A 23,383-nucleotide genomic window follows, 5' to 3' on the forward strand; every position below is an offset into this window, starting at 1 on the left:
GCTGAATGATGATTATTTTCTAATTGTTCTTTCTTTGTATAAGAACACAATAGATATGTTTCTTTTATTCAGGTTTTTTCTTTTTTAATGTTTTTGTATGTTTCTTTTAGGTAAATGGCTTGTCTGTTGGGTTGTTTGTTTAAATCCATTTTATGTAATTACAATAGTTTGTTTCCTGTTTGGTCCATTTCTCATTTATTTTATACCTTTTACTATATTACTTTATGCATTAAATTTTAATTGGTGCTGAGTTGTGATGGCACATGCCTCTAATCCCAGCGCTTGGGAAGCAGAGATCTCTGTGAGTTTGAGGTCAGTCAGGGCTGTTACACAAAGAAACCCTGTCTTGAACCCTACATCCCCCCAAATTAATGCACAAATAAAGTGTATATTTATATTTTAGAGCAAAAAGCTTTAAAGTATCAATTTAAAATTAAAGTAATGGATACACGCATTGCTTCACATACCATTTTTGGTTAGAACATTGAAGTCGACTCTCAGCACTTTCCGTGTGTACAGCATCTGTATTAGTCATGATCTGTGTTGAAAACTCAGCTGCTAACTGAAATGTTGCTTTTTCTCAAAGTTTCTGTTATCCTCATATAAGAATTTGTAAATTCTACATGTAAGATCATATAGTGATTGTTTATCGGTGCTTAATACTTTCCTGTTCTTTCCTTGTTTTCTCATGATACATATCTGTGTTTTTAAAAACAGAGAGTATATGCTACATTTTCTTTATCCATTCTTCTACCTATGGATGTTTAGTTTGCAGAGGAGTACAATCTCTTTCAAATACAGAAAATATAGATTTAGTTCTCTCGAGTGGAATTGGTAAATCATGGTAATTCTGCTTTTAGTATTTTGATAAACTTCAGTACTGTCGGACAATGGTCTGTACCCTGTCAGTTGTATTTTAATAAAATGCTGGTTGGCCTAGTAGCTCAGGCTTCTCCTTATTTAATTCTTACATCTTACTTTAATTAATTGTTCTTGTCTGTGTGTTAGCCACGTGGCTTGGTACCTTTTTCTGTGAGGCAGTAACATCTTGCATCCTCTCCTTCTTGGTAATGACTGCAGACTGAGTCTTTTCCTCTTTTCAGAATTCTTCTGTTTTCATTGCCCCACCTCTACTTCCTTCCTGGTTGCCCTGCCTGGCTACTGGCCAGTCAGCATTTTAGTAAAATAAAATTGACAGGGTTCAGACCATTGTCCCACAGCACTTCATTACTGTTTATAATAATGGTTTTAATTTACATTTCTAATAGCATCATATCCGTATTCTGTATCCTATACTTGCTCACAAACTGTTGACATTGATCTTAATTTTTGTTTTGTTAGAGGAAGCGCCCGGCTAGCTTAACCCCAAAATAACCACACAGAAACTGTATTAATTAAATCACTGGCCCATAAGCTCTAGCTTCTTATTGGCTAAGTCTTACATCTTAATTTAACCCATTTCTATTAATCTCTGTATCACCATGTGGTAGTGGCTTACTGGGTAAAATTCCCAGCGTCTGTCTCCAGCAGATCCATGGAGTCTCTCTGACTCTGCTTTCTTCCTCCCAGAATTCAGTTGTGTCTTACCCACCTACCTAAGTTCTGCCCTATCAACAGGTCTGTAGAAGGAGCTGCGGGCAGGCCTGTTTTTCCTCCCACCAGGGCTCCGGCCGCCTGGCTGCCAGTCTGTAGTATGAGCAGCGGGCTGTGTTCCGCTGCCCGGCTCCTGCAGGGCTAGCTTCACTCAAAATAATTACACGGAAACTGTATTCTTTTAAACACTGCTTGGCCCATTAGCTCTAGCCTCTTATTGGCTAATTCTCACATCTTGATTAACCCATTTCTAATAATCTGTGTAGCACCACGAGTTGGTGTCTTACCGGGAAAGATTCAGCATGTCTGACTTGGTGGCTGGCTCCATGGCGTCTGGCTCACTTCCCTTCTTCCCAGCATTCTGTTCTGTCTACTCCACCCACCTATGTTCTGACCTATCAGGCCAAGCAGTTTTCTTTATTAATTAACCAATGAAACAACAGATAGATAGAAGACCCACCTACATCACAGGTCAAGGCAGTTTTTTTATTCATTAATGCTAATCACATCACACAGAGGGGACTCCCACATCAGTTTTGATATACCGTTTTACTTATATATTCCTTACTGAACTTAGATTCACAGTGTTTCTGCCTCCCAGCCTGAAATCATGCATTATTTTGCCTTAGTTGTTTGAATGATTGTTATAGTGACAGGTATAAGGTATATCTCATGATGGTTTTAAGTTACACTTTTTACAAGTGGGATATGGAACTTTGCACCTGTGTATCTTTTGGTGGACATTTGTTTTCTTTTAAAAAACGTCTGTGACAATGTCTAAATGTTTTTCATTCAGGATACTATTTTAATGTTCATATAATAAACTTCATAGTTTAATTATTGCCCTTTATTTGTCCATTGAATTTTAATCTTGACCTTACATTACTATCACTGTTCATCTGTTCAAGTCATGTCCCAGAATGATTAATTTGAATCTCCTGAGGGTATGATGGTCCAGATAGTAGCAATTTAAAAAGTAGAGAAAGAAGAAAGCCAATTCCAGCATTGCTTACCTTTGCTTTTGTGAGACTTACTGACAAAGATGATTTAAAGCTATTTTTCCCCAAACCCCAGAAAAAGAATTAAAATGCTTCTTTTAAAAATTTTTAGAAATAGAAATTAAAAGTAGAAAAGGGCGTGCCTTGCAAAATAATTTCAGAAATAATATTCTGTAGTCTGTCACAGTAAGTATTTTCAGTATTAAGAGAATTTAGGCAAGGTTTTTCTTACTTTGTTTTGTAATTGGTATACAATTTGTTCCCTAACCAGTGCAGATAGAGATTAAAAGTCTTTGGTATTTCCTTTTCAAACATCCCTGTAAAACAATTCTCTTGAATTATTTGCCTAATAATAATACAAACAAATCACTGTTAACATGAACAGTTGATATTTACTATTTTCTTTTATTGAAGGAAATTTATTTTTCCAACACTAGAACACTACACGAAGAAGCTGTGCATCTGTTCTTAGAAACTTTAACGGGGTTAAATATATATATGGGAGACCAGGAATGTGTTAGAATCTCCAACTAAATGCCTTGTCAAAGTTGTGTCTTCAGTGAGGTTATGCATGTTCAACAAACTGCCTTCTAGGTTTCCTGTATTGTTTTTTGCTTGAACAACAAACAGCAAGAAGTAAGATGAAATCCTGCTTTCATGAAATTTCTCTTTTGTTTGGCAAGACGGACAATATACAGGTAGATAAGTGAATACCAACTAATATATTGATAGTATCAGTATAATTTACTGTTCAGTGAACTGCTGTAGACCTAATGCTTGAGCGTACTGAACAAAAGGGAGCAGTTGTTCATAGGGACTTAACAGCAGATTAAATTAGTACTTGAATGGTGAGATGATTATAGTGAATTCAGGAACAGGAAACTGCAATTATAAAGAGTCTGGAAAAAGTCCCTAAAATTGGTATTTTGAAAGGGGGTACACTGAGTGCTGGTAGACATAATGGTGATTTCTATAATGTAATCAACAAGTTGGACAGTTTTCAGTTATATACAAAAGTACAGTGAGGTTTGTGAAGGGATAAGGGTTGCCTTTCTGGAATCTTCTGCTCCCCCATTCTGTCTCTGTTTCTGTACATGTAGTACACACACACACACACACACACACACACACAGGGGGGGGGGGGACACGACCAAGGCCAGTTAGCCTTTGTTGTTTTGGGGACAGCTGGAGTCTCTGGCCAATAATGTGCAGGGAGGTATCTCATGCTTGACTCTAAGATTGTAGTTTAATAACCTTTGTCTTCTGGGAGTAGCATTGTTCATCTATGCAGGATAACTCTGTTCAAACTCCCTTTTTGTTTTTTTAAATGCATTTTGTAATTAACTTACAGTTGTGTTTCTGTAAGACTTTGTACTTATGTTTTATTCAGCTCACGTTTTCTGTCTCTATACCCAAATCTTAGTGTCTTGAATTTTGTAATGTAAACAGTATTCAAGCTGTGCTCTGATAACATAATAAGTTGCTTTTCTATTTTCTACCACGGGACTTCGAGTAGCTGAGAGCTATGCCCACCTAAGATGTCTATTTTTTTTCAGAGTTAGCTTAGTGTAGTTGGCAGGAAATTGTTTAAAGGGTAGAACTTAGTATGTATTTGTTTTTGAATAGCTATAGACAAACAAAACATTGGGTAAATGAAAAATGCTGTAAATCTCTTTAAATTGAATGTGTTTATGTTTTCATGTATTTTGCATGTAAGAAATAAATCGTGGTATTTAATGTTAATTGCATTTTATGTGTGATGCTGAAATATGAGTTAGTCTGGTGGAAATAGAAATCAGTATGATAATAAGCTGCCCCAACAACCGGAAGTATTTCTTTGTTAATACCCATGTTCATTTTAAACTGAAGATTATATTTATGTCACCTTAGAGGATTCTTTTGATATGCAAGTGATCATTATTAATCTTTTGTATTTTGAGCTATTCTGATACTACATTTGCTTAGGACAATTGAAAAAAATAGGCCTTTTTTTAGGATGAAGGCAGAACTTTGATGTAAACACTCAGGGACTCAAATTTTGTACCTGCTGCTATTTGTTTGTCAGTGTAACATACTGACTTCACTGGAGAAACCATAGCACCACCACTTGGATTAATGAATTTTTTAAGTATGAATTTTCATGATTTTAATAACATCTTCCTAGTGTAGGAAAAATATTTTAAATTTAGAATTACTGTATATAATAAATACTATTTAAGAATTACTACAGGTTGGTTCAGCAGGTAAAGACACTCAGCTTGGAGACATGAGTTTGATATCTGGAACTGACAAAGGTGGAAGAAAGGAACCAACGCTACAAAAGTAGTTTTCATTTAAACTACATATGTACTATGTATGGCCTGCTTTCATATACACACACTTTTTCAAAGTAAAGAAAAACAAACTTGAGTTACTGATACATTGCAAAATATAGTACACTTCCCAAAGCCAAACATGGTGGCTCATACCTATAACCCCAGCACTTGGAAGCAGTGAAAGGCGGAAGCCAGCTTGGTATTTATATAGGGAGAGAGTTCCAGGCCAGCCGAAGCTACGTAGAGAGAGCTTAGGTTATAGCACACTGCAGCCCCTTTCCCCCAGTTAAAATTTTCAGGGCTTATGTTACTTACTAATCTGAAAGCCTTTCATTAAGTTATGCCAAAAAATGGCCAATGAATATCAAAGACCATTTAGTTATAGAAAGCTATTAATATTTTAGTCATGTGAAGTGGTTTTTGAGGAAAGTACTGAACACGGAAGCCCCCATATTCATTATTTAAATATTCATTATTTAAAATAGAACCCAAAAGAACTATTTAAATGCCTGTTTTATAAAGATGTTAAGAATTAGTGTCAGGTTTTATGAAACAGTCTCATTCAAAATCTCCATTTGTTACTGCTTTTAATATTAGTTGCTTCTTTTGATTTTTTTTTATTTAATGTGTGTGATATTTTGCCTCCTGTATGTAAGTGTAGTGTTCACAGAGACCAGAAGAGGGCATTGAATCTCCAGGAACTGGGGTTTCAGACTGCTGTGAGGTGCTGTGTGGGTTCTGGGGACTGAACATGTGTTGACTGAGGTTTCTCTCCTGTCTGTCCCACAGTTGTTAAGACCCAAAGAATCACACAGAGGTCTACATTAATTATAAACTGGTTGGCGTAGTTTCTCAGGCTTTTTATTAACTCTTATAACTTGTATTAGCCCATAATTTCTGTCTGTGTTAGCCACGTGGCTTGGTACCTTTTTCAGGGAGGCAGTCACATCTTGCTTCCTCTGAGGCTGGGTCTTGACTGCAGAGTATTCCCATAATTCCCCTGTTCTTGTAGCCCTGCCTCTACTTCCTACCTTGCTACTGGCTAATCAGTGTTTTATTAAAATACTATTGACAGGGTTACAAACCATTCTCACACAGCACTTCCCCCTCCCCTTTTTTTTAAAGACAAGAACTCTGAATCTAATATCCTTTGCTTAGCTTTTTTCCCGATCATTATCCATAACAACTTGTAATCAACATTCTAAACAAAGGAAAATATTCATAGTCCCTTTTTTTGGGAATGTGAGTGCAGTTTTCCAGGCTACTTCCTGCTGATTGGGGGCACTGATAATCTTATGGGGACCTAAAGAAAATGTATAATTATGATCAAGTTGTGACTGGAGTATCCTGTGAGGCTTGATCATCTCAGGCAGCGGTCTTGAATCTGTTCTGGATGTTGAACTCAGACACCTGGGCTGTATGCTTCGATCAGAGATTTCTCAGGGGCCTTCCTTGGTCAAACCTGATTTTTCTTAACCCAGAATTAATCCATAGCCTCTCATTTCCTGTGGAAACAAAAGCAAGCCTCTTCTCCAAAGTAACATATCTTTTGACTTCAAGACATTTACAAAATGTTTTATTAACCAACAGCATTTCTATTCTAATGTCTTTTAGCAGCTCTTGCTCCTTCCTCAGCTGTCAAGCAATTCAAAGACAACATTATAGAATATCCAGACTCTCTGTATTTTCCATCTTTACATGCTTTTATTTTAAATTCTATTTCTTTTATTTTTACTTTAAATTTTTGGCTTTTTGAGACAGAGTTTTTTGTGTATTTTTAGCTGTCCTGGATTTAACTAAGTTGACCAGGTTGTCCTTGAACCCACAGGGATCTGCCTGCTTCTGCTACCCAAGTGCTGGTATTAAAGGTGTGTACCACCATACCTTGAACTCACAGAGAGCCTTCCGCCTGTCTCCCAAGTGTTGGGATTAAAAGTGTGTACAGCCACCACACCTTTACTCTTTCTTTTTTAAGGACTTTTATCTTTTTCTCTCACAAGCCTACATTTTAAGCACACTGCAAACCTTTTAGAGGTTGTCTTTAAATCTGTCTTTACTGTATATCTTTTTCTGACCACGTGAGTCTTTAGTTTGCTAAGAGATATGGCTAGGATTATTAGGATTAGCCATGTTTATCGCTCAACTCTATGGTGTTTCAAGGTCCCTGCCACCACCAAAAAGTGTGCAATCAGCTTTTCATCAACACCATTTAAGTGTTTTGTGGCAGGACCTCTTTAAAAAGCTGCAAAGTTTTGCAGCTAAAGCATAGTTAGGAAGTCTCTCTTAATTGAGAATGCTTTCCTCTAGCAAGCAAAGCCCACTCAAGAAAGTGCTGCTATTAATAAGCCATGCTTAACTCTTATTTTATTTCTAGAATTACTTCCCAAGCTCTCTCTGATTTTATGTGGATGCCGTTGTCCACATGTTAGGCATCATTTCCTGAGTTTTTCTGTCCAACCTGGTCTTCACAGTCCTTAAGTCCCAAAAAATCACACAGAGGTCTACATTAATTATCAATTGATTGGCCTAGTGTCTCAGGCTTCTTATTAACTCTTATAACTTTTATAAGCCCATAATTTTTTCAGTATTAGCCACATGGCTTGGTACCTTTTTCAGCAAGGCAGTCACATCTTGCCTCCTCTGAGCCTGGGTCTTGACTGCAGACTGAGCTTTCCTGTTCCCAGAATTCCCCTGTTCTTGTCACCCTGCCTCTACTTCCTGCCTGGTTGTCCCACCTATACTTCCTGCCTGGCTACTGGCCAATCAACATTTTATTAAAATACGGTCACAGAGCATTGTCCCATAGCAAACATGTGCTGTGCCAGTGTAGCAAGTGCTTGTGATGCCTGTCTCTCCACCTATAAATGCCCTTGTAGGTCATCTGACAGTTTCCAAGACTTCTAGCTACAGTGTAAGCTTTTCCAGGTAAAACACTTTGAAATAAGTATAATGCTGCATATCCAGCCACAAATCGTATTTTTATGACTATAAGGTATTTGGGGCTTTCCATTTTCCTCTTTTTCTGACCACTATAGTGAAGTCACTGTATAATTTAAAATTTAATATTTAAAAGGTTTACAGTTATAGTAATAGGTTGGTGATCACTGTATTTTCAGAAATTATTTTTGTTGTTGTTGCTGCTGCTGTTTTTTTGAGACAGGGTCTCATTGTATAGCCCTGGCTGTCCTGAAACTCCCAGTGTAGTCCAGGCTGACCTTGAATTTAACAGATCTTCCCACCTCTGCAGGCTAGAATTAGTGACAGGTAATACCATGCCTGTCTCAGAAATATATTTTTACTAATTTTGTTCAATTTAGTTCCTTATTTTTTTTTTCTGCTTTTTTGACCTTTTCATTAACCACGTGTATTATATTTTGTTAAGAGAAGGGTGTCTTCTCTTAACAAAGCAAATGTGGGTAGTTGTCACTCTTCTGGTGATGAGGAGGAACACTGCTTCCTGTTTTGGTTTTTTTGATACTTGGTATCTGTGTGCACACAGTTTTCAAACCTAATCTGAATAAAAAAGTGCAGCTTATTTTAAATTTAGGATTTCTTGTTTTAATTGTGTCTAATTTCATGCCAGTGTAACTATTAAAATGCCTTACTATAAAAGTGGCTATTTGCTTCTTAGTTTTAATACTTTGGTATTGAATAGAATACTCAAGTAAGTGTAATGTGGTATATTTTTCAGCGTGGCATTAAGTACTATATTTTACATATTTTTAGATTAGTACAGAACAACTTAAAGGGCAAGGCAAAATGCTAGTTATTATTAATACCTTTGGTTTTGGGGAATAATTACTGAAGTACATTAAATATTTGTTTTCTGTGGATGATGGGGTGTGCCATTGTGCACATATAGAGCTCAGATGACAACTTGACGGAATTGACTCTTGTTTCCACTATGAGGGTCCTGGGGATGGAACTCTTAATTGTTGGTCTTGACGGCAAGGAACTGCTTCGATGTACCATCTCATGAGTCAGGAAATTAGTGCTTTGAACAGCTTTTGCTTTTGTTCGTTTTGAGAATTTCTTGGGCTTGTTTTATATTTCCTTTCCAGCTTGGGTTATGTTTGGTTGTTTAGTAGTATATCCAGAAGAAGATAATCTAGCAGTTTGTTAATACAGAGCTGGAGCTCAGCTGAGAAATTACACAGAGAGAGACATACTCGAAAGTTGCTTGTGAACTAGGTCATTCTTAAAACATGTATTTGTTGATATAGTTCTGTTGTGGAGCTTAATAAACACAAAGAAGAACATGGTATAGAGGACATGTTTACATAAGCTGGACAAGGAATAGAAGCTAGTTGAAATTATTTGGAGGGGCTGGCCAAAGGAAATTTGAGAGGTGGACGCTGTTCTTTGTTAACTGGCCTGGAAGGAAATGATCCCAACGAGGACATATCAGTAATCTAAAAATTCTGCATTTAGAAACCAGGGAAAGATCAGACAGACAGACAGACAGGCAGGCAGGCAGGCAGGTAGGTAGACAGACAGATAGACAGAGACCAGAAAAAGAGCGCATTTTTTTAAAAAAGCTCCGAATAAAGGAAATGGTGAAGATATAAGCAGAATCTATGATTAGTTGGCTCTTAGAAGGAATGAATAAAAATGATATAAGAGAGATTGAAAGGATACATACTGTCTGTTGGTTGTGAAAAACAGTATGTTATGAGGAAACCTGTCCATATCTATTAAAAAGCTAATAACAGGGCCAGTGAGATGTCTCAGTAGATTAGTGTTTGCTGCCAAGCCTGATGGCTTGAAATTTTAAAGTTTGATCCCCATATTGTAGAAGGGAAGAACCAACTCTGGAAGTTTTTTTCTGACCTCCACACATATGTTTTGGTTCATACATGCCTACATGCAGAAATAAACAAGTGTGATTATGAAAAGGTATATCTTAGTGATAGAGTATTTTCCTGATGTGCGAGATCCTGAGTTTTATTACCAATAGTGATAAAATAATAAACTAGCAAGGGACTGTTATGCTTTTTGCCCATGAGGTTAATAAATAAATTAGGTAAAATGAGCAAATTCTAGGAGAACCACTAACATCAAATCTCACTCATGAATCAATATCCTGAAAAATATATTAGAGAAATTATGGTTTGTTTTGTTATTGATAAAGAAGAAACGGGTGGTTTTAATGAATTAGTTTGGAATTCTAGAGATCAACCTAGATCTGTTGTTGAGTGCTAAGGTGATTCAGTAAGCAGTTTCCTTAATCAGCAGTGCCAAAATAGTCATATACTTTGTTTTTAGAGAAAGGAAAGATTAAAATCGTATACATGCAAAAACTCACACCCGGTTAAATTGTAATTGTAAAAACCAGGACATTACACATTCTAGAAAAAGTGTCGGAGAAAATCTTTATGACCCTGGTTTAGTAAGTATATTTTACATAGGACACTGTTCAAATAAAAGAAAATGAGGAATTTGGACTTAAAATTAAAAACATATTCTCAGGAAATACCTAAAAGAGAACCCACCAGTTAAGAAACACATGATAAACCGTATGTCTGATACAGGATTTATTCAGAATTCCTACAATTCAGTAATGAAAAAAAAAGAAAACCAAAAATTGAGACAAATATAACAGGCACATTTTACTGTATAATAAATCTTTACAAAATTATTCAATAGAGAGGGAGAAAAAATATAAATAGAGAATATATGCTTAATTTTTTTAACCACCATGAGAATAGCATTGATTGATTTGAGTCTTAACACTACTTGATTTGATTCCAGCACTTCATTTAAAATTAATTAGGAGGCTGGGTGTGGTGGTACATGCCTTTAATCCTAGCCCTTGGGAGGCAGAGGTAGGAGGATCTTTGTGCATGGTGTATGTAGTGAACTCTGGAGCAACCAGAACTTCATAGAGAGACTCTTTCTCAAAATAATAATATTAATTAGGAAGCTCTTTGTGGAATTGCACATCTGTAATTCGCAGCACACAAAGGTGGTGGTTGAAGGATCAGGAGTTCAAGGCCATTTGTGACTGTATACTAAATCCAAGACCAGCCTGGACTGAGACACTATCCAAAGCACAAAAGCAAGCAAACAAAAGTCACATGCTTGTAACTGAATGATATGTATCAGGAAGTTAAAAGGTAGTGTTACATGTTTGAAATAATTTAAGTTGTCACACTAGCTATTGATTGGTATTTTTGTTAAATAGATAGGAATGGTTAGATAATTCTTCATTGGGAGCCATTAAGGTTGGAGGGGTGGTGAGATGTCTCTGTGTAGCCCAACCAGGCCTGAAACTAACAATTCCTGAGTGCTGGGATCACAGGCATATATGACTATATTCTATTGTGACTCTCTAGTGCCCAAACTCTAGAGAAGTTGTGTTTTTCTTCCTTACTTGCTGAAACGAAGCAATAGAAAACTACATGGTCACTTGTGTTTGTTTAAATGTTTTATTTATTTGTTTCACATGCAATAGTGTTATGCCTAAATCATACACATGCATTGTCCGGGAAGGCCAGAAAAGGGCATTAGATCTCTTGGAACTGGAATTAAACATGAAACCACCTGGGTTCTGGGAACTGATCTTGGGGACTCTGGAAGAGCAGTAAGTGCTCTGAACAGTTAAGTTTTTAAGGTAAGCTGTACAGAAAAATATGGATAGCTAAAAGGCAGAATTTCCTTTATATAATGCTTAACGTTAAGGCTCTAGTCTGATGCAAGGAAATAGGGTTTCTATTTTGTTCAAGTAGTAGGAGGACAATAAAATTGGAAGGTGTCATTACCATTTAGTTTATGAAGATAACTATTGCAGGCCAAAGGGTTGAAGTGGTAGCTGATACATTGTTGCTTTTGAGGGTTGGAGGGATGAGCCTTGAGTCTGCTGGGTAAGTATCCTACCTCAGAGCTACATTCATAGCACCTCTTATTTCACTTTTAATTTATTTAACCACTATTGTATTGATGTATTTGAAGGTAATTTTTAACCTTTTGTTTCTGTATGATCAGTGTTGCAATGAACAACCATGTACACACATATGTATCTAATATTATTGTAGATAAAATTACTACTAAGAAAAAAGTTCCAGTTGTTTTTATGTTCTATCATCTACCCCAACTTTTAGATATTGTTTGCTATTGAATATAAAATTATACCTTATTTGTATTAAATTGATTCCTAGTAAGTTCCTGGAATTTTATATTTCTGTTGAAAATTATCCATAAAATTTTGTCCATTTTATCTTCAGTAAAAATTTTAAAATTTCTTTATGATTCTCTTACTAACTTGTTTGCTATAATTTGTGGTATTTTACCTACCCTATCACATTTCTTATTTTGTAGCATTTTTACATTTATTTTTTATGCTGTCAGAACCTTATTGGTCTTCTCGTGTCTTTCTCAGAGTCTTCTTTTTAGCACTATCGGAGCACTTTAGTTTCTTATGTTTTCTTCTACAATGCAGTTTTATTTATGTTTCTAATAGATTTTAATTCATCTGAATTTTCTTTTAATAATCATTTTAATTAAAATTAATTTTTCAAGCTTCATAATATTTCTCACAGTATAATCACTGACTGATATGTTCTTTTCTCCCACTAACAGAAAAAACACCTTGTTCATATTTTAAGTCCCAAATACATGTGCTCTGGATTCAGTATTATACAGTTTTGATTATTTTAATTTCATATTATATTTGACAGCTGATAGGGCACCCCTCCCCATTGTCTTTTTCCAAAAAAATTTTTGGCAATTTTTTGTGTATTTTCTCTTCCAGATGAACTTTAGAGTCAACATGTCAAGTTCCATTAAAAATCCCTTTGGGATTTTGATTGGAAGTGCATTGAATTTACAGATTAATTTGGGGAGAATTGACATCTTTACACTATTGAGTCTTCCCACCCAGGACCATGGTATGCCTCTCCATTTCTTTAGGTGTTCTTTTATGCTCTACAGTACAGTTTTATAGATTTTTTAAAAAATTACTTTTCATAGGTCTTACACACTTTTTTTGGTTAGGTATTTTCCTGAGTATCTTTAGCTTTTGTTGTTACTGTGAATAGCATCTTAACAAAAGTATTTTCTAATAAACTACTGCTATTGTGTAGGAAGGCTATTATTTTTTTTTAATTTTGGTCTTACCATTTATTTAGTTTTTGCTGATGCTATTAAATTCTGGAAGAATAATTATGTCTTCTATAAATTATGTTATTCATTTTTTGGTAGTTATGCTTAACAGTATTTTGTTATGTTTTCTGGTCTAACTATTGGGTAGGTTTTCAGAGCTCCTCTGTTCTTTCTGATCTGAGTGTCTTGTTCTTGATTAAAATTAAATGTTTTTCATTTTAAGGTTATGTATATTCTTGATTTTTATTATTAAAAAAGCAAGTTACTTTCCTGATGCAATGGTTACTTTTTATGGCTGTGCTTATTTCATTTACTTTTTGAGACGGTCTCATCATGTAGTCTGAGCACCAGTCTCTGCACCCTTAGTGCTGGGATTAAAGATGTACTGCCCTGCCCAGCAGTAGATATTTAATTTAACCATACAGTTTTGTTGAGATGGTCTATTTTTTAAATTATATTTAATGTGATACATTATATGTTTATAGCTGTTGATTATACTTTATATTAAATATTCCTTCAAGGAAATATTTAGATAGTGCCAGAAGCTGTGCTATAAGTCAGCGGTAGTACAGTTACCACCACAGTGGCAGTTATTCCTTGGGTCTACAAAAGGCTCCTGTCCTCTGTGGAGAAGAGAAACAGTAAGCAAATAGGTGAGAAGGTGCTCATTTCCGGCTCATCAGGAAGCTATAGGTTGGATGGTTTGGTGGAGAGCAGAGGGGAGCCCCCCTTGTTAGTGTGATTTGAGAAAGTGTAAGCCAAACTAGGACCTGAAGAATGCAAATATAGGAAGAAGCAGTTCGCTCATGAAGAAAACAAAGTCAGCACTGCTTTGGAATTTAAATCTCCCTTTCTCTTTATACCACTGACATAATTTGCCGGTCTGTTTGTTTTATTTAGATATTAGGTGTATTATGCTTACTGTTGTGTGTGTGCTTCTTGTCTAGGCTTGTTTATAGGAGCTTGGCAGTTTTCTCAAGTATTTTCTCCTTTTGTAAATAAGATGCCCTGTTTTTTAAATATGATAATGCTCTGCTCTTTTAGTAGCAACTTTTTCTTGAATACCATCTATTTCTTTGAAGCCTTCCCAATTTCTTCATCCTGTTTTATAGTAATAATAGCAATGATACATCTTGATTTGTAATTTAAAATTTTTAAATCTGATATTTAAAGCTCTAATGCTTTCTTTTTTTCTTTACTTTTTTATTTTTCCATTCAAAAATTTCTACTTCCTCCCCTCTACCCATTTCCCTCCCTCTCCCTGCTTGAGAGAGGGCTGGGAACCCTGCTCTGTGGGAAGTCCAAGTCCCTACCCTCCTACATCCAGTCCCTTGATCTGATGAGGGTCTGTATCTCCATCAGTCGCCGGACGAAGATTCTATGGTGATATTCGAGATAATCATCAGTGTGATAGTGGGGCAAGCACAGTTCAGGCACCCTCTCCTCTGTTGCCCAAGGACCTAGCTGGGGACATCCCTGTGGACTCCTGGGATCCCCTCTCTAAGGTTTTCTTTAAAGAAAATAATATGGTCAAATCCTGTAGGAAATAATGTCCCCTCTTAGATTTTTATTCCCTCTATTGTTAATTAGTGGACTTTTTCTTTTTTAAAATTTCAAGTAGGATATCATACTATAAATATTTAATATCCCATTTTTTCTGCACCAAGAACATAACCTCCTAGCCGGGCGGTGGTGGCGCACGCCTTTAATCCCAGCACTCAGGAGGCAGAGGCAGGCGGATCTCTGAGTTTGAGGCCAGCCTGGTCTACAAGAGCTAGTTCCAGGACAGGCTCTAGAAACTACAGGGAAACCCTGTCTCGAAAAACCAAAAAAAAACAAAAAAAAACAAAAAAAAAAAAACAAAAAAAACCAAACATAACCTCCTATACATAAATTACAAATTCATTCCTTTGAAATCTGTTGTTTCTTTTTCTTTTTTTCCTAATATATGATCAGTTTTTTTAATTTAAAAGCTCCATTTTTTTTACCACTTATTTTGCTTTATTACAATTTTATTTCTGAATCCTCTGCCATTGCATAATGAGCATATTCATCATTTTCTTAGACAGGTATATGGAAATTTTCTCACTTAGGTTGATTTTTATTTTTAAAGGTGCGTATACTTTTGGTGGGTTTGTTGTATATTTATGACTGAACCCCCCTGGGTGTGCCATCTCTCACCCAGCATTACAAAATATTCTTTGTATTTATTGTTTTTGCCCTTATTCTATTTTCTTAATGATACTATTAACCTTTGATTGTGGTTGCTCTATTTTCACCTCATTTTCTTTAAACATTTTTAATTATTTTAAATTGTGTGTGCATGTGTGCACATGCGCACATGCACACGTCTTTGTATGCATGTGTCCATGGATGCAGGTGCTGGCAGAGGCATTGGATTCCTTAGAACTGCGGTTACAGGCAGTAGTAAACCACCCAGTATGGATGCTGGGGTCTGAATTCTATTCCTCTGGAAGAGCAATATGTAGTCTTAACTGCTGAACAGTTATCTCCACTCCTTTGTGACTTTTAAGTTTATTAGCTGTCTCTTTCAACAGAAACATACAGTTGAGTTTTTACTTCATTATTTCTTTAAAAACTTCCTAATATTGTCCCAGTTGGGTGGGGGTGGGGGTGAGGAACTTTGTCTTTAAGGTTATGGTAAAAACATTTTATTACTTTTCTTATTCTTCTTTCTTCTCTTTTTCTTTTTTTAAATATTTATTTATTTATTATGTATACAATATTCTGTCTGTGTGTATGCCTGCAGGCCAGAAGAGGGCACCAGACCCCATTACAGATGGTTGTGAGCCACCATGTGGTTGCTGGGAATTGAACTCAGGACCTTTGGAAGATCAGGCAATGTTCTTAACCTCTGAGCCATCTCTCCAGCCCTCTTCTTTCTACTCTTACTGAGTGTAATTTTTTTCTTCTCATTTTAATTCTCCTTTTTTTTCTTTTTCCTCATTATTCCATTTCTTATGTCAGCATTAAATTGATTCAGCCAGTAGTTGCAAAATATGGTACTTTTTCTCTAGAATATAAGCTTATGATACTATTTTACTTTGATCTTGACTTATATTCTTTTAAATCAGAAATTCTAGAGATGCTTGCATGATAGCACTCTTCTAACTTGAAGGATTGTTTGTTTAATAATAAGTCTTGTTTTGTGTTCTGTCCCTATTCCATAGTATATTCTTACATAGTAGATTTTAGCAAATGTGTAACATATATATAACAGTTTTGAATGTAAAAATATAGGACTAATGTAGTAATTTTTACCCTTACCTTTGAAATCTAAATTTATTTCAGTCATGTTCACTTTTATTTTGCTAACTTCTATCTCAATACCATGAGTCATATTAATCATTAACTTCTAATTTTTTGAAACCTCTTTTAAAATAATTATATGTGTGTGGGGGGGGGATGGGTGTGTGTGTAAGTGTGGATGCCTATGGAAGCCAGATTCATTCTAAATTTTCTGGAGTTGTGAACTGCTGATGTTTGGTGTGGGGAGCCACCCTGGGTCCTCTGAAGAGCCGTCTGTGTTTTTAATTTCTCAGCCACATCTGTAGCTATCTCACTGTTTCTCAGGGGTTGTTTGTTTTTGTTTTGTTTTGTTTTTTATGAGATATGTTTGGGCTGAGAGTAATGGTGTTAACCAGTTCTTCGAATATCACATTATACACAGGGACCATGAATCCACAACTGCTTTCAGAAATCCAATCCACTTTGAATATATATATATATATACATATCCCGAAGTGTTTGAGATGTGAGGGTGAGCTATGTCTATGTCACAGACGAATTTGGTTTTCACAGTGACAGACTGCTTGGTGAGCCTTCCCTTCCCAGAACTTTGTAGTAGCCCTTAATCTTACATCAGTGATGGGAACTGCTCCAGTCTTGTTTTTTACAGCATGGACTTGAGTCTCTTCCCTGGTCTGTGTCCACAGTTTGGGAAGGTTGAGAGTTGGGCAGGAGTTCTGGCTCGTTAATGGTCATGCCTCCTAGCAGCTTTCCCAGAGTAGCCAGGAAGATGTGTGTTGAACCTGATATTGTGGTGTTTACCCTTGGCTTCTGCAGCTGTGGCTTGAGAGACTCTGAGTTTCTGGGTCTTCCTCTGTCTGGATGGCATGCTGTCCTTGTCTCTGTTCACTTTCATGCGTGTGATGTGGATGGGACGGCAGTGTTCCATCGTGTATGCGGAAGTCAGAAGACAGCTTTATGGAGTGGTTTCTCTTGCCTTTATGTGGGTTCTGGGGTTGAATTCAGATTGTTAGGCTTCTGCAGGCCGAGTGATAAATCCTTGACCCATTGAATTTATAAGACTTGAGGTGTTTTGTTGCTAATTTTGTCTTTGTAGAATAAAAAATCTTTTGTTATATTAGCTTAAAAATACTTGATTAACAATTGTAATATTTTACTGAAGTCTTATTCATAGTTTGGGGCCATGTATAATTACAAACTTTTATTTGCAGTAAGTCCACTTTACTGTGTTGAGGGAACGGGGAAGTACAAATAATCCTTTATTTTTCTGGATTTGAGACAGAAGCAGTTAGTATAAAACATGAATTTATCAGGGGTCAGTGGTCAAACACTTTGTATGTTTCAGGGCATTATGTGTTGTCCTTAGCAATCAGCCATTGTGATGACATTATTATGGATTCACATTCCTTCCTTAAATTTTGTATCTACCATTTCACGATGATTTTCAGCATCTTTTATTTGCAAAGGACATTTTCTTAATTATATATTGTATCAATATTTGGAAACATGTTGTCTTAAATTATGTTTATTTACCCTGTCATTTGAATATCACTAAATAGGGAATCTGAACTTAGGGAATACAGTTCATGATCACAGCTTCAAATAACTGGAGCCTTTATTTTTTATAGGTCTTATATAAATAGTTGTTAGAGGTTTTATCAAGCTGATTATAAGATTCAAAAACTGGGGCTAGAGAGATGGCTCAGAGGTTAGGAGCACTGCCTGCTCTTTCAGAGGACCTTGTAGTGAGGGGACCAGCAGGCCTGCTTTTCATCCTGCCTGGATCCCACACGGCTAGCTTTACACCCAAAATAACAACACACAAATTGTATTCATTTAAATACTGCCTGGCCCATTATCTCCAGCCCCTTACTGGCTAACTATTACATCTTGATTAACCTATTTCTATTAATGTATATAGCACCATGAGGTGGTGGCTTACTGGGAAAGATTCAGCCTGTCTGACCTGGTGGCTGGATCCATGGCGTCTGACCAGAGCAGAGAGGCATGGCGATTGCCTCACTTCCCTCTTCCTCCCTGCATTCTGTTCTGTCTACTCCACCCACCTAAGGGCTGGCCTATTAAATGGCCAAGGCAGTTTCTTTATTAACCAATGAAACCAACACAAAACAGAAGACCCTCCCACATCAGGACCTGAGTTCAATTACCAGTAACCACATGGTGGCTCACAACCATTTATAATGAGATCTGGTGCCCTCTTCTGGTCTGGTGGCATACATGCAGACAGAACACTGTATGCACAATAAATAAATCTTTAATAAAAAATACAGTACTGATACTAAAAGTGAGATTCATAAAAATACAAAAAACCATCGGGGGATTAAGTGTGACTTGAGTTTTAATTGTAGAGATCTTATTGTTGTAGAGAATATATAGAATCATTTGTTGTTCTATTGGACATTTGTAGCTGGGTATGGCTACAATGCAGAGGAGCTAGAGACAGGATCATCATCCTTAGGCAGATAGAGGTCTAGATCAACCTGAGATACACAATACCCCAAAACCAAACCAAAGGAAGGAAAGTTTTAAGTGGACCTTTTAGTCACAACGAAAGTTTGGTTTTCAGGTCCAGGTGTTTGCCGTAGTAAAAACCAGGATAATGTACAGAAGAGCAAAAATAGCAATGATTGGTGGGTGCAGTGGCAAGAGGAATACAGAACATTGAATTCCAGAGAGTCCCATTTTCAACATGGCTACCCTTATAGTCTGAGCTTCCCTTCTGGCCTAACCACACATCATTCTATATTTCCTATATTGAAATAAATTCTGAATAGGTTTCATCTTTGAAGTCACATTTATCCAAAAGAATTCTTTGCAGGGCTCTTAGTTGTGTTTTTGAAACACTTTGCCTAAATGAAGTCTTTGAGTAAGTTTTATAAATGGTGAAACTTTCAGAGCTGTCCTAAATTACCTTGTCCCTTAAGCATCTGCTCATAGAGAATTGTCTTCTTTCTTTGTATCATCACTGTCTTCCTGTTTAGTGTTCTTTTTTCATACATATTTGATAACTCGTTGCTCTTAACATTGTCTTTCTAGATTGTATATTCATGGAAGGCAATGAACATATTAAATCATTTCTGTGTTTCTGTTGCAAATAGCTTGCTGCTTTGCATACAAGGTATAAAGATGTTTAGTGGAGTTGGTATATATGATGGCCAATTAACGTACACCATTTGCTCATCCGTTGGCTTTAGCTATGAGGTTAATGAGTATATTTGAGTAAAGTGTTAAATTATATTTCTGATGTTCATAACTGGTCCAGATCATTTTATAACTTCCCATTTACTGCATAACTTTCTGTTAAGTATAGAACAGTTTGACAGTATCAGTTCTGATATAGACATCTATTTGGATTTTACCATTGTAAGAAAAGCTTGAATTTTTTTTTATTTAACCATCTTTATTATATTTGTTTTACATTGGGGAAGTTGGGATAGAATTATTTTAATTTGTAATATAAGTATTACTGAATGTAGATGATATTTGGTTTAAAAATAAAACAAAACTGAATCAGGCTTCAGTGGAGCCATATAAAAACAAAAGCTTAGCAAACACAAAAAGAGTCCAGTCCAAAAATTGCTTTGTATATGTATGTATATGTATGTAGCTTTTTTTTCAGCATTGTTCAGGATTTTCTAGAGCTGGAGACGTGGCTTATTTGGTGGAGTGCTTCCCTTGCATGCATAAACCTCTGGATGTGATCCTCAGTATTGCATCTAAGTTCAAGATCACCTTTGGCTGCATAGAGAGTTTGAGGCCATGCAGAGATACATGAGACTATATCAGAAAAGCAAAATGGATTTTCTTACATAGCCAAAGTAATGCCTTTATACTTCCAAATACCCAGTACATAGTCCTATTTCTTCTCCTGTCTCAAATGCCCTCTTTCCCTAGCTGGCTCACTTAAGCCAAGTTTCTTTCAGATAGGATCTGTATTATGATTTATTGTTGCTCAAGTTTTGTTAACTTAGAAAAATTCTTTGATCTTTGCTCCATTCTTCTTAATGGGAGAATGGTTTTACTTACTGGTTTTGTAAATTGTTATGCCTTTTGGATTTATATGTTTGCTTCTATTTAATTCAGAGGTTCTCAACTTCCTCACTGGTGAATTTTTGTTTTTTTGTTTTGTTTTGTTTTATTTTTTGTTTTTGTTTGTTTGTTTTTAAAGGACATGTGCATTGAGAAGGGAGCTTTTCTTTACTCTTTCAGGGAGACATTTGATGGTGTCTGGGTATGTTCTTGGTTGTCAAATGAGAAAGGGTTTCTGAGTGAAGGCTTTCATCCAGAATGCCTCTAGTGCCTAGGTTGAGAAAAAAGGTTCATCTTCTTGTTTGCCTTATGACTATTTTCAAAACTGAGTTATTTCTAAATGTCTTATCAGATTATTATTTATTGGAAATAGAGCAGTGTTGAGAATACCTCCTAGGAAGGCTGCTGAGGTGATTAAAGGCTTTTGTTGCCAATCCTGATGACGTGAGTTTGAACCTAGGAACCCACATGATGAAAAGAGTCAACTGTCCCCTACAAGTTGTCCTCCAACCTCTACACATGCACTGTGACATGTGGGTACCCAAAGACAAGTGAATAAAACAGTACTTCACAGTTTATGTTGTATTGGGGAACAGAAGTGTTTGATTGTGCTACTTTTAGTCATTAGTAGTGAATTTACTTAGGAATCTTGATTTATAAAGAAAAACAAAGTTAGATTTTGTAGAGTTTCTTATTCCTCTAGCATTGAATTTTTTGTACACAGCCTTGAATGAGTGGGCCTTGGGTTACCTGGTCCCCTCTGTACTGCATATTTAGAAACCTCCCATTTAAATAAGGATCTTTGTATGTTTCTTAACTGTAGACCTGCGAATTTTACTTTTAAGGTTCTTAAATTTCTTTTCCAGTCTTCTCTCTTTAGAATGGGCAAGGATTTAATACAGGGAAAATCACTCTTCAGCCTTGGGCATGTATGTACATATGAGCAAAGCTAAATGGTCTCGGTAGTACATGTTCGCATGTGTGAGTTATATATGGGTGTACATGTAACAGTAATAATTAAAGATGAGATCATGTGTTTTGGCAGATGGACACTGGAGGAGTTGAAGCCTGGACAGGGAGAGGGGAGTGATGCAGATACAGTGCTCATGTATGACATTTTCTAACAATTAATAAACAAGAATATGGATACATTTTATAGAATACCCAGTTCTAACAACACATCCACAATACTTTAAGTGTAACTTAGTTATTACACTCAAATATTTATAAACTTTGATACTTTTTAGGGGTAAACTACTAACAGCGTTTAGAACAAGAAAAGGAGGTATATATGATAATCTAGTTTGAAATTGTAAAAGAGGCTATTTTGCATATTTATAAAATTAAATTATGTCATTCCATCTCCATTTATTGGGAATAGAACACAAAATTCACTTGAAAAATATTGAATGTTTCTTTCTACTACTCTCAGGATTGAACCCAGGACTTGGTACATGCTGTGTAAGCTGTACACCATAGGGCTACACATACAGTCTCCAGGTGGGGGAAGGGGTTAATGGTGTAAAAGGAGAATTTTCTTTGCTTTTTCTCTAATTCGTGTAGCCCTTTACATCACCACTACACCCTACATTATATTATTTTCCTTTACTTGTATTATTGGCCATTCGTACAATTATTAAAAATAATTAAGTTTCTGAGTTCTAAGATCGGTTTTTATAACATTGATGTGTAAATACAGTAGTAAATACTTTTGAATACAAGATGTCTATAATGTGTGATTAATCAATGAAAAGAGCATTTTTGTTCCCTTCCCCATAGAAGATTTTATAATTAGCTTTCCTTTCTCCAGTTGTACCCTAAACCTTTTAGAATCCAAAAGGGAACAATCTTAGGGTCATCTGGTAGTTTTGTATGTGAGTAAGAGGAGATAAGTACAGGTCCCACAGTGAGCCTATGGAGGCCAGAGGACAACTATGTTGTTCCCAGAGATTGAGCTCAGGGTCTTAAGCTTAGCTAGCTTGTACTTTCACACGATGAGCCATCTCATCAGCCCAGATTTTCAATTCTTTGAAGTTTTCCTCATCCAGAAGTTTCTTGATTCCTGAGCATAGATTACATATTTGTTGGTTGTACATGTAAGTTAAACAAAGTTTGTTCTCTAAGAGCATACCATACATGCAATAAATTACTGATATAGAGGTGGGGAATGTGTCAGGATGAACATCTTGTGGTCAGAGGACAGCTTGTGGGAGTTTCTTCTCTCCTCCCAACATACAGGGTTTTGGTAATGGAACTCCAGTCTTTAGGCTTGGCTGCAAATGCCTTTACTTAGCATCTCATAGGCCTTGCACTGCTATTTTTTTTCAAGTGTCCTTATTCTAGTAAATTTACACTAACTAGACTTAGTAATAATACATTGTAACATATACCTTCTCCCTGCAACTTCCTGCTGCTGGTCTTGTCCATCAGACTGGAATTGTATCTTCCAGTGCCACATTGTATTTTCCTCTCTCATCCTAAGCAGAGTAGTTATTTTGGCCAAAATTCTTTTCTTCTTTGACTACTTTTTTGAGAGATTTGGCACCTATCATTTTTGCCATTGAATTGAATCTTTTTACTTTCTAAAGCTAGCTTAAAATATTTAGTTGTTCATGTGTTCATTCACTTGTGATCATATTTATATATTTTAACTTCTTTCATTTAAGTTATAGGTGTTTCAGCAGATACTATTTTGTCATTCTTTGGGCACACCTTTTCTTCAGAAATAATCATCTTTTTGGACAATGTTTCAGAATGCAAAGATACTTTGGATCATGGCGCACCCAAAAGTACACTTCATAAAGTAGAAGCTATGCTTTGCGGGCTAACTTCCTTAGACTGTTGGTCATGCCTTAGCACACTGTTGGCGCTGCCTTTAAGAATGGAACTGTAATCCTAGCCCTCAGTAGGCAGAGGTAGGTGGATCTCTTGTGAATTTGAGGACAGCCTGGCCTACAGAGGGAGCTTCAGGACAGCAATGGCTACACAGAGAAACCTTATTTGAAAGACAATCGAAAAAAAAAAAAAATGAAATTGTATGACCTTGGCATTTTAACA

The 23,383-nt window shown here is 36.2% G+C and overlaps 1 protein-coding gene across 6 annotated transcripts in view; it reads left to right on the top strand.

The window, feature by feature from the left end:
- Ankrd17 (ankyrin repeat domain 17) overlaps positions 1 to 23,383 on the top strand; it is a 142,512-nt gene that overhangs the window by 30,801 nt on the left and 88,328 nt on the right. The window contains exon 1 of one of the 6 annotated variants that reach the window (XM_038319094.1): positions 12,686 to 12,792. The exons of the other annotated variants lie outside the window; for them this stretch is intronic. Within the exon in view, the coding sequence (XP_038175022.1) occupies positions 12,790 to 12,792 (3 nt within the window). The 5' untranslated portion in view covers positions 12,686 to 12,789. Of the gene's footprint in view, positions 1 to 12,685; positions 12,793 to 23,383 lie in introns of those variants that run through there. 6 annotated transcript variants of the gene reach the window in all.

The sequence above is a fragment of the Arvicola amphibius genome, chromosome 1 (assembly GCF_903992535.2).
Source record: "Arvicola amphibius chromosome 1, mArvAmp1.2, whole genome shotgun sequence".
Classification (NCBI taxonomy): Eukaryota; Metazoa; Chordata; class Mammalia; order Rodentia; family Cricetidae; genus Arvicola; species Arvicola amphibius.